Source organism: Macrosteles quadrilineatus, unplaced genomic scaffold (assembly GCF_028750875.1).
Source record: "Macrosteles quadrilineatus isolate MER2022 unplaced genomic scaffold, UCM_ALF_1.0 Scaffold_4__1_contigs__length_99947679, whole genome shotgun sequence".
Taxonomy (NCBI): domain Eukaryota; kingdom Metazoa; phylum Arthropoda; class Insecta; order Hemiptera; family Cicadellidae; genus Macrosteles; species Macrosteles quadrilineatus.
In genome coordinates, this window is record NW_026542597.1 from 54,440,460 (window position 1) to 54,452,803 (window position 12,344).

At 30.9% G+C, this 12,344-nt stretch overlaps 1 protein-coding gene across 1 annotated transcript in view; it reads left to right on the forward strand.

Annotated features, from left to right (window-relative positions):
* The window catches only part of LOC128992752 (uncharacterized), a 30,355-nt gene extending 18,416 nt beyond the window's left edge, over nt 1–11,939 (forward strand). Inside the window, exons 2-6 of the mRNA XM_054416483.1 lie at nt 3,548–3,673; nt 4,940–5,069; nt 6,101–6,162; nt 8,826–8,974; nt 11,442–11,939. Of these exons, the coding sequence (XP_054272458.1) occupies nt 3,550–3,673; nt 4,940–5,069; nt 6,101–6,162; nt 8,826–8,974; nt 11,442–11,462 (486 nt within the window). The 5' untranslated portion in view covers nt 3,548–3,549 and the 3' untranslated portion in view covers nt 11,463–11,939. The remainder of the gene's footprint in view (nt 1–3,547; nt 3,674–4,939; nt 5,070–6,100; nt 6,163–8,825; nt 8,975–11,441) is intronic.
* Nucleotides 11,940–12,344: the final 405 nt, after the last annotated feature.

Consider the following 12,344-nt stretch of genomic DNA (forward strand, 5'->3'; position numbering starts at 1 on the left):
CAAACCGTTTATGAAATAGCATAAAAAAAATAGTAAAATATTGAGGCACTCTTTATATAGCGGATGAAAACATGTCTTAAAATCTTACCCACCTGCTTTAAATGTACAATGAATGAGGTCAGGAGTACATTAAAGAAATAATCGGCGCTGTCTTAAAGAGTTTTAGAATAGTACTTTCCCACATTCATTAAAAACTTTAGATGTTTGGAATCGTTAACTTTTGAAGCTAAGTTATTTGAAACTACTTTGAATTCTCGTAAACATTATTATAACCACGTGAAAGTCACACACATGGTTCTCAGAGTTGTGTTTCTTGTTTGTTTAGTTTACACACCACTATTGTTTACTATCTCAATATAACTTGCTTTGGAAAAACTTGGAGATAAAATTAGCATAATTTATTGCATTGTAACTGGAATGGATTTCTCAGAGGCTACGAGAGATCAGTTTGTCAAAAACTCTAAATAAACTTTGGACGAAACAAACAAACAGCTCAAAATAGCATGATTACTAATGTAATTTGTATCTTAAAACTTTATTGTACCGATTAAATTTTAACGTAAATATATTTTATTTGCAATGTTCAAGCAAAAACATTGTTGATAATATTTTTGAACCGTATTTCAGGGATGTGTTATTACTGTTCATAGTAGAAGATTATTAATGTAACATTCGGGCCAATCTGGATGATACACTTTTAATTGACTACCAAAGCTATGCATTCTATCACTAAAACCACTAATTAACGGCGTTGATATTTGATAATTACTGTTATGGTCATATTAAATGTGTGAGGTAAACATAGCGTAATTAATACAACCAATTCATTGAATAACAATAGTTTTAGTAACCATTTTTATTGGCATTTTTTATCTGTATACTGATAATTAAACACAAAGTAAAAAAAAGCGAATGCAGCTATGACCTCAAACATGTATTTATTAAACTTATGTCTAGGAAATAAATGAATAATAAACCTAAAATTTTTAACCATTAATTTGTTTATTTTGATGGCAAATACAAACATGCTTACAAGGATCAATGTTGAAAATTAAAATTGTGTAATTTATTAAACTAAATTTTTGTTTATCTTTATTTCAATTTGACTATGTATAAATGTTAAATAACCAATAAATTATTGTTTTAACTGTACCATTAGTTTAGTTCAGGAATGTAAAACTAAAGGCGTGTACAATAGGATTTTGATATGGTATCAAAAATAATGATAATTAAAAATTAAATAAAAACATAAAACATAATAATATCTGGCGAATAAAGTTGCTGTAAAGCCACGTTCCGAACCTATGGGCTTATTTATGACTCTAAAAATTTACGTATTAGTATAAAAACTTATACGAAAACAATTATAAGTAATTTAATGATTAACCGATTCCCAACAACAACAATTTCTGAAAACCTGACTCATTGTAAACGAAAATAATGTTTACATGGTTTAAAACATAACAAATTTCTATTAGCTCCACATAAAAAACATTAATTTGAAATTATGAGATCGCATTTGCAATGTAAGTGTTAAACTGTGAATCTCCATTTTCGCATTCAACTGTTTTGAATCATGACTGTTGACCAACCCCTCGTATACGTTAGTTCATGAATAAATTTAGCCGCTACCTGTCCTGTAAGCTAGTTTACTTAGGACGAGGTTGTATGAGCGACAGTGATATTAAGACTCTTGCGAATGAAAACAATACTGGGTGTACCTGAAATAACTAACAGCTGTGATGATAAATAACTTGGAATTAAACATAGGTTTTTACATAATGGATGTAATTTAATTTCTTTCTAGCGTATAATCATTCAATTTGAACTCATTAATAAAGTCTATGGTCTTTAAAAATCCGTTTTAAGCAACTAGTTTAGATAACTTGATATCATACTTGTGAGTTCATAAACCTCTCTATAAATACAAAAATAGTTCAAGTAGGCTAAATATTATAAAATTATACGAAATTTGTGATATTGAGAGTCGACTTAATTTTTTTTTCCTCTCTTCATTCATTCATTCATATAATATATTATACAAATTCCTATTATTATATTTTTATATAATGGTTGAAAACAAACTTATTATATTTTGTAAGATTTATATTAAGATGAAGAATGTTTGCTTCTGGTTTTACAAAAATCGAATCTAAAAATGTATATTTTGATATTGAAGAATATAATGTAATACTGATCGAGTAAATTCAAATAAAATGTATAAACATTTTATAACTAAAGAAAGTATGACCAAAAACGTACGAAGGTATACATTATAGGCAAAAATACGAATATTTGTCTAAGTATCATCTTCGGGTATAGAAAGTCTTTGAAGACTTTCTGGAATCCCCAAAAGTACGGTGAATACTTCATTTGCGCTGAGCTAAGGATTTTGAACGGAACGTGTTGCCCTCAAGGGTGTTCTGTAATGCTAAGTAAAGCTTTGTCGGAGCATTTGCTATCTTTTTCGTCAAACTGCTTCTATCTAAAATAACGTACGATATATGAAGTATTAAATAATCATTTTATTATAATCGTATTTTTGTTCACCTGAAGTTTCTTTAAAATGCACATCATGTATTTAGCAGCTTAATAAAAGCGAAATTAAGAATCATTACGCTCAGAATAGTCTGATCAAACTTTTTACATTTAGTTAGTTTACTTGGCTACATAAATTTACGTTAAAATTAATACTTACTAAGGTACTGTATTATGCAATTTAAGATATTTTAAGGTAACAGCGAGTGTATAGTAGTTTCCTTGATGAATATAGGGGGGTTTGTTGTACGTGATATTTATATACAAATAATATTGGAAGAAAGAAAATAGATGTTTGTGTGTTAAGTTTATCATAGAAAAACACGATAAAAGTCAAATATCTGTTTCGAGGTGCATATAACATGTGTTGAGATGACTAGAACTATACAGCCATGGATTAGTAGGCCAATCACAACTAAATAATAAGTTTAATAGCTACCTTTCATACATAAATCAAATCAAATAAATAATACTAGGAAATTGCATGTAGCCAAAACCAAAACAATATAGCAAAATGTTCTCCAATTTTTAACGTCACTATTATCATTGACTTTGAAATACCAGGTTGGATATCCATATTTGTTGATCAACCGCAGTCAATATTTCATTTAAATAGAATATACTTGACGAGTCATTCACGAGCTTTTGGATAAATTTGGGGGGTTTCTCTTGGTTCCTAATACCATTATAGTTAAAATGATAAAAAGATGCTACAGCTTACAAAAGGTTAACGTTAAAATTTGAATATGTTAAGCAAAGTGTCTATACTTTAACATAAATCAGTGATTGACATGAGCAAAAAATGACAGAGGTTTAATTAAACTACGAGCTTTGTACAAGTGTTTTAAAACCTAGGCTAGAATTTTATTTAGGGAAATAATGTCTAGTTTTATCTATGACCATAATAACATAATTCTGTACACCGTAGTCCTCGCTGATTATTCATTGTTGAAATATATATATATACATATATTATGTAGTTATTGAAACTGATATACTCCTGTTTCAGGTATGCAGGAGGACCATGCCCTCGCCATGGAGCTGGGGTTTGTGGTGTCAACGATGCCTTCTGCTCCACTCGCCTTGCCTCATAACAAGCAGAGACCCATCCCTACAATCTACGTCTACCCTACAGGTGGGGTTCTTGCCTAGGAAATATTGAAAAATATTCCATTGAAAAAAAAAAAAAAAAAAAAAAAAAAAAAAAAAAAACTAACGAAGTACAAAAGCATACATGTTTCAATTACCCTATATGGGCTTATAATTTTTCTTAGAGTGGGCAGTGAGCTTATCTAATGATATGTTGAACTCACCCTCTATTTTCCATAAGTTTCGTGGGTTGTTTTTACCCTAAAACAAAAACGAATCACCCACGTCCAGGGTAAAATATGATTACATGACAATATAATAGACATAAACACATAAAAGTACATGTGTTTGATACATATTATCATACTTAATTGATTTTAAAAGATTAAATAACCCTTTAACTTTTAAATGCAAAAAGAATTATGAAGAATCCAATCCTGTTTTGTAGGCAACTTTAAACGGCACAGACACATCTGCATTAATTGCATTATGTCAGAATATATGTTTTAAAGATTTATCCGTCATCCCTGAGGAGAGGGATTGGAATGTTGGGTCATATTTCTATAGAAGATTGAAACGAAGAGTAAATTTACAATGAAAGAAAGGAGATATGCAATCTGGGAGTTTCAAGACATTTTTTTGCCGTTTCTCGAGTCAGTTACATCCTTTTCAATTCCTCATAAAGATACGAGTATAATTTTCTTTTATGAGACAAGGAAAACTCATGAAATCCTTTATAAATGTAAATGAAAATTATTAATGTATGTTAAGTTAGCAAATAACACTTTTCATTTAACTATTAAACTAATTAAACTAAAGGATTTCCATTAGCTTAATTAGTTTAACAATGGCCCATAAATTAATAAGTTGGGTTTTTGTATAAATATGAAATATATGAAATAAATGTGTATGAAATATACAAAAATTTATTTGAACATATACCTAGGATAATAAGGGATCTGCTAGTATTAAAATTAATTAAAACACCATTTCTTGATGGTATAGGCCTAATTTTTGTTTTTTAGTACTTAAAAAAACTTTTAAGAGTATTTTGCAAAATCCAAAGTTGAAGTTTTAGTACAAAGTAAGGGATGGGTGAAAACCCACTATAAAATAATTCCTACCTAAAAAATGCAAAATCTCTTCTGTGAGAGACCAACAAGACCAACAGCTAAAATGACGTAAAATCAGGAGACATTTTATGTACCCTAGTCTTTCTTTTTTATGCAAAAAATGTGCATGGTTTTATTGGTTTTAAATTGTGATAGTGTGTATTGTGCCAGTTTTTAACAGTTTAATGTTTTACCCACAGTTCAGCCGGAGACCATAGTGATCCCCATAGTGTCCTGTATCTTCGGGTTCCCGTTGTTGGCGCTGCTGGTCATATGTTGTCTGCGGCGTAGAGCCAAGCTGGCTAGGGAACGGGACAGGAGAAGAGCCGGGTGAGTTTAGCATACCTACAATAATATTGAATATTATGGTTATATCCGTATAGTTTATGAAAAAATGTAGGATTTATGTATTTTTAATAATTTAGAATTACCGTATACATTTTCAAATAGAACGTAAAGACGGAAAACTAGTTGGAAGTAGAATCAGGGGATGCCTAGCAATGAGAAAAAGAACATCAGGAAACATCAAGATGATGGTGAGAGATATTTGTAATAGAGTAGTGGGGGAATATTTCTTATAGGACCGGTAGGGCAAGGATGAAGCATTCAGTCTATGGTATAGGGCTCCGAAATAAAAAAGGTATAATTGACTAAAGATTTCAAGTTATTTTAAATCAATATTATTAATAAATTTGAAAGATTATGTATAATTTGCTGGAATTAGTTTTACTTGTTGATGAGACATGCCATTTATTGTAGATATGGATGTATGGCTTACAGTTTCTCATAACATTTGAGACATCAGGTTATAGTACTGCATTTTTTTTAAAACTAATTTGATTAAAGATTAATTTCGGTCAGTTGTAGGCTAAATAGTGAGACTAGAGTTGTTAATCTAAAAGGTATCGTTATTTATTTTCTTTATTGAGAGTTGTGATCTACTAGTTCAATTAAAACATAAAAATACTATTTGTTTTAAATGTAAACTTTAAGTTTTTTTCTGTTAAAGGATGGAATTTTAATTTTTCATAAACAAATTACAATTTATTTAGGAGATACTTTTATAATAAATTTTCACAAATTGACAACAATTCTCATATAGCTTTATAAAATAGTCGATGTTTAATTTACTTTAATGTCAGGAATTGAGTTATTTATCTAAGCTATTCATTTCACATTCTGTAGACAAGTAGTTTATAATTATTTAGGAAACAATATGTGTACCAAATGTTTGTATCACATTACAGCAGAAACATGTTGGTTTGGTTAGCAATGGTCTCTCTTGGGAATACTGTTTGGGTTTGTAGAGACTCGAGATAAGAGAGTTAACTGGAATAGTAAAATATACGTTTTTCTTACAGTAACTGCGAGTCCGATCCTGGAGCTATATCTTTGGTCCGTTTCAGTCCAATGCATCGACTAGGTAAGTTAAACATTTAACACAAACACATTGGAAAGCTACAAAATCATTGTTAAGGAAAATTAACAATTATTTAACACTTATCTAATAGTAATAATAAAGACTTTCTGAAATAATTTTTCAGAGATTTTGTTTTAATTGTGTAATCAAAATAAATATAAGCTTGGTTCAAAAGTTATAGTTTAAACATTTTAGTGAACTATCTGTAGCTACTAAAAACGTGTTACATTTGATTTTGGGTTAGATTTTCTTTGTTGCTTGGAAAATATTTCCAAGTAATATACAAGTCATTGGTGATCCATAAAAATACACATTGTTGGATTAAATCAAATAATTTAAGCATCATAGTATTTAATGAATATCTAATATAATATATTAGATCATCATTATGCATATTATGCAAATAATTGAAATCAGTGCAATATTTGAGAATCGCTCTACTGTACTACCATAAAAATTGAAATAAATGCCAACTTATCAACAATGAAATGGCTTACTGTAAACGTTTTAAAATATTTTTCTGCCATCTTGTAATCTAACATTTGTAACAGCATAAATTCATGCTCACATTATCTATTTTTTATAATAAGGTGTATATTAATATACATGGTTAAATATTATTTTACTACTTGATACACATTGGTAGACATTACAATTTGTATTCTCTCAACAAGACGTCTGTCAGACCTTTAGGTACACGAAGATTAATGAATTAGTTTAAGTTGTCTTTTATTCACTAACATATGTTTACACAGAAGACGAAATCAATCATGTTTTCAGTGAAGACGAAGCCGGCCAAGTAATGTACTTTTGTGTGCAAAAGTTACCCTAAGGTTTAGTGATTTACATAGGTAGTAACGTGATCATTTATGCACCAAGGGTAGTCCACCAAGGGGATTTATACTACTGTAGTTAATAGTTAATATTTTAGTGATTATTACACATTTTGTCCCACAAATTTCCCACCAAAACACATATAATTATTTCAATATTTTACTAGGATTATTCGTTTTAATTGTAGATATACAATCATGCGATAAGTGGTATCTAATTTTAACCTTTTCCAAGTGTTATTCTATTAAATATTTAGTTTAATGACAATAAAACCTAAGTTAAATATATAATACTTAATTCATATTGATAGAAAATACAGTACATATTTTATTGTGTTAAATCTTGTCACCACAACAAGGATTTGTGTACAGAGACTATACATCTGTAGTATACGATTTTATATTTGAAGAAGTACAACATTTGTGCACTTTTTATTTTAAATAGATCACAGATTTTTTGACATTCACGGTTTCCTAGAAGTTACATACACTCCATCCTTAGCTTTTTCCCTTTCATTTTGGTAGTTTAAGTAATTAGCTTTATTGAGGGACGGATTGTCAAACATCACAGAGTACCAGAAACATTTTTATGTTTGGCTAGGCTGGTTTATTGTTTATTTTTAGATTGTTGAGATTTTTCTCTATTGACCACACGACTTGATAAATTGGTCAGTTATATTTCCAACGATAAGATTGTTTTTACTTTGCAATTTTTAATGGAATTAATATCATTTATTGACTTAGATGACACCACATTATAAAGAGTAGACAGAATTAACACTAGTAAGACTTAATGTTTAAGAGCATTTTTTACATATACATGCTTAAAGCATATTTTCTTAGTTCATTTACAAAAACATTATATCCTGTAATAAATTTCAGTTTTATGAAAATACCACTAAACGATCTGCTACACCATATTCGAAAACATTCTACAGATTTATCCGTGATCATCGTAAAGAGAGACAAGCTGTGTCACATTTCCAGAGACGTTTGAAACGGAGAGTAAATAAACAATGAGAGAAAGGAGATATGCAATCTGGGAGTTTCAAGACTTTTGTTGATGTTCCTTGAGTCATTTACTCCCTTTTCAATACAGAGATACGAGGATTTCACGTAAAGGATTTATTTCAATAGATGGTGTAATTACGTAAAGTTTATTTGCACATTGTTTTGAATATGTACCGTTGATGTACATCAAATGGTTATTTATTTTTGGATATTGTAAAGTTATTTGTTAGTATTATCACGATGACTGTTGTACTAAAAAAGATAGTCAAGAAAACGAGATCACTTGTCTTTACAAATGAATTAGAATTATTATTAACCAAAACATGTAAATATGCCTTTCAGGCCTTGGTAAAGCAGATCAAACACAAACTTTAGGTTTTACAGGAAAAATTCTTAAAATCGGTACTGTTTTACAAAAATAGGTTTGTATAACTTTTGGGTTGAATGATAAACCTTGTAAATTAAAACTTTTATTCTTGGATGATAAGTAACGGAATTTTCTGACCCACTGATACAGCTGCATATCAGATCAATATAATAAATTGGATTTCCTACCATTCTTAATTAAAAAGAAGTAATGCTGTAGAAAAACTAAATATTTTAAATATTAATTAAACATCGTATTTTTGCAGAGGGGTTGTTATTAAATACGAAAAAACGAAACCTGAAGGACCAAACCCGATATTGTATACAAATAAAAAATATGTATATAGTTATCAATATCAGTATAGTAGTCAATTTCAGTCACTTTACCCACAAAAATATTGTTTGTAAGTTTTACCATAATCTAAACGTATGATTAATATAATGGTTATGCAACAGGAGTATACCTGGCAGGACCGACAGCCAGTCGAAATCGAGCAGTCAGTCTGCGTAGCGAGCGAGCCCTCAGTAGAGCGTTCCCCTCGGCAGAACTAGACACCGTCGTGGAGGAAAGGTCCGATCCTGACCCAGAGTCTACCGCTGTAGAGGTTAGTATAGATTAAGCCTAAAAACCTGAACTCTACTCAACCAAGACCTATGAACAAAATCCACTAATCCCCACTGTTAGCCTGGAATTAGCGGCTTTATAATGTAGATTGTGGTTTTTCGGTACAGGTGTAACAGGAATCAGCAACAGGAAGTCTTTCTTGCATAGGTTCGATACAAGAGCCTTACTTTTGCCTAAATGCTTGGTTTGGATGACGATTCTTAGTTACTCCCTTCACCTACAACCAACCCTAGTATGAGAAGCAACTACTAACGCATTTAACAAAGTCTGTTTCCCACAAGCCCTCATAATCCGATACAAGTTTATCAATCATTGCGCAGCCTTATATGGCTAAGTACCTTATAAAACCATAGAAACCTAATTGTTTTTACGTTTACCCGACAATTCAGGGAGTTTAACTTTTTGGTCCTTATGGTGGACAGACTGTGAGAAGTTTTGTTACGATGGTATATGTAAGTAAGTGTTGTGAACATCCTTGTTTTATTGTTTTATGTTCATACCTTGCTTTCCCTCCTTGCACATAAAACAACCATTTGCTATACATAAAAAACAAACACACAAAAGACACAAGACAAAGAAAAATAAGCAAACAGAGTGTTTGAAAACAGTTTATGTTTTCTAATTTTTCGTCCAACCAATTGAGGCAATCGTGAATAACACTACGACCCACTATCATATACAGGGTGAATTTTAAATGAGTTCCCCCCCTACTTTTTTCTACATTTCTTAAGATATCAACTTCGGACCACGTCAGATCATTGTAGTGTAGTAATTACTTCATTTTGATAGGGTAAACATTTTTGCCCGCCATCTTGGATCCGCCATATTGGATACAAAATTTTTTTTCAAATGTAAAGGTAGGGTTTTGACCTATTGTTTCAAACTAGAATTTTACGCTGATTACAATGCCGCAATTAGTTTTTTAAAATCTTGATCCGTTCTAAGGTTATGAGGACGTTTTATATCTTTATTTTTGGCCTATTTTAACATTGTGCATTTACAAACTAAGACCATAATCTCAAAATAGTGTTAGATAAAGATAAGTATACACCACCATTCATTGTCGACCTATTATCACTTGCTTATGACGGATGTATTTTTTTCGGCCGCCATCTTGGATCTGCCATTTGAAATGTGATAAATTAATTTAAATATGAAGGTGGTGTTGTGACCCATCATTTTGAACTACTTTTTTATGCTGAACTCAATGCCGCAATCCGTTTTTGTCTCTCAGGCTTTCTTGATGAAATATTAAAATTATCTTACTTAAATTTCCAATATTTCTAAACACAAATATGAAAATGCAAAACAGATTGCGGCATTGAATTCAGTATAAAAAAGTAGTCGAAAATGATGGGTCACAACACCACCTTCATATTTAAATTAATTTGTCACATTTCGAAATGGCAGATCCAAGATGGCGGCCGAAAAAAATACATCCGTCATAATCAAGTGATAATAGGTCGACAATGAATGGTGGTGTATACTTATCTTTATCTAGCACTATTTTGAGATTATGGTCTTAGTTTGTAAATGCAAAATGATAAAATGGGCTAAAAATAAAGATATAAAACGTCCTCATAACTTTAGAACGGATCAAGATTTTTAAAAACTAATTGCGACATTGTAATCAGCGTAAAATTCTAGTTTGAAACAACAGGTCACAACCCTACCTTTACATTTGAAAAAAAAGTTTTGTATCCAATATGGCGGATCCAAGATGGCGGCCAAAAATGTTTACCCTATCAAAATGAAGTAATTACTACACTACAATGATCTGACGTGGTCCGAAGTTGATATCTTAAGAAATGTAGAAAAAAGTAGGGGGGGAACTCATTTAAAATTCACCCTGTATACTCAAAGTGTCCCCACTCCATAATAACTGCTGTCTAATTATACGAACCACGCAGAGTGTCTGTGGTGTCTCTGGTGAGAAGGTTTATGCATTAATGGATGTTCCTATTCCCAGCGAGATGTCCCAGGCCGGGATAGCTTGAGTAATGTGTTTCCCTACCCTTGTCATTGCCTCTTACACGTGTATTAATCCAAAATCTAAGTGTACTTCGGTTTATTGGTAGTCGAGTTTGAAAAGATGTATATAGTTTAATATTTTAGTTATTTAATGGATTTACAAATTGATTTCAGTAGGATGAGCTTTTTAATTTGTTTGTAAAACATAACTAAGAAACTCACTTGAACGTAAATAAATTTAAATACTTTCCTTTCATCCCTTGTGTTTGCAATTTTTGCATTCAATGGCTGTGTTTTATGGATCATTTGTATTTAGCAAGACTTTTAAGCACTTCACATTTTTGTTGCGGTTATACTTAGATATTACCGTTTGTTGGAAAAAGTCTAAAACAAGATGTATTTACATTAGTAAGTACACGTTAAGGTTATTTTAATAATAATGATCCATCTCGTAGTTGAAATTATTATTGTTACAGGTCTTAAGTCCGGACAGCTAGCATAACGGCTTGGAGGGCAAGGCTATACCTCGCTCTCCGCTATGGAACACCCTGACCAACAATTCAGATGAAAATTCCTCAGCTGATGATCGCGACCTTATGCCCAGCTGACATCATCTGAACATCTGACACTCGATTGTAGACATGACAGTGCTACCAACACTGCTGACATGGCCACCTACGCCTGACTCGGACAGTTCTACCAACCACAAGGTGAACGTTGAGTGTGTATAGCACGAAATGTCTACAAAAACGTCGATGGAGTGAGTGTCAGAAGACATACATGACTTTGGAGAAGTTTTCTTAGAATTATTTTTGAAAATTAACTCGCTAGGGGTAAATGTGTCAGGGGATCAAAAGAATAAAATGTTAAAAGAGATTAGTAAACTATTTTTTAAATTCTAAGTGAATTTCAAAAGTTCAGCTTCCGTTTTTCGTACCTATTAGAACATATTTTTTTAAAAAATAATCGCCTATTATTACAGATAATTACCAAAATACAATAATTAAAGTTGAAGTAAAGGTTAAAGGGTGATATATAATTTATTGAGTACAATTAATGTTTATCTTATTTTTACATTACAAAACTCCTTTTACTAGATAAAATCACTGGATTAACTTTACTTTTTTATTTACTTTAGCAGTACAATATTAGTAGTAAAGACAAAACACTTAATTTAGCAATAAAACAAACAATATTTTTAATATTCAATATGTAATTGAAAGTTTAGTTTTTTATGGACAGAGATTTTTACCTATTATAATTAATTGTTATTAACTATACTACGCCAAAAAAGGCTACATCAGTACCAAACAATCAGCAAAAGGCCAGCCTTACCATGTATATAAATGAAATAAGTATAGAATATAGAATGTTAGGTG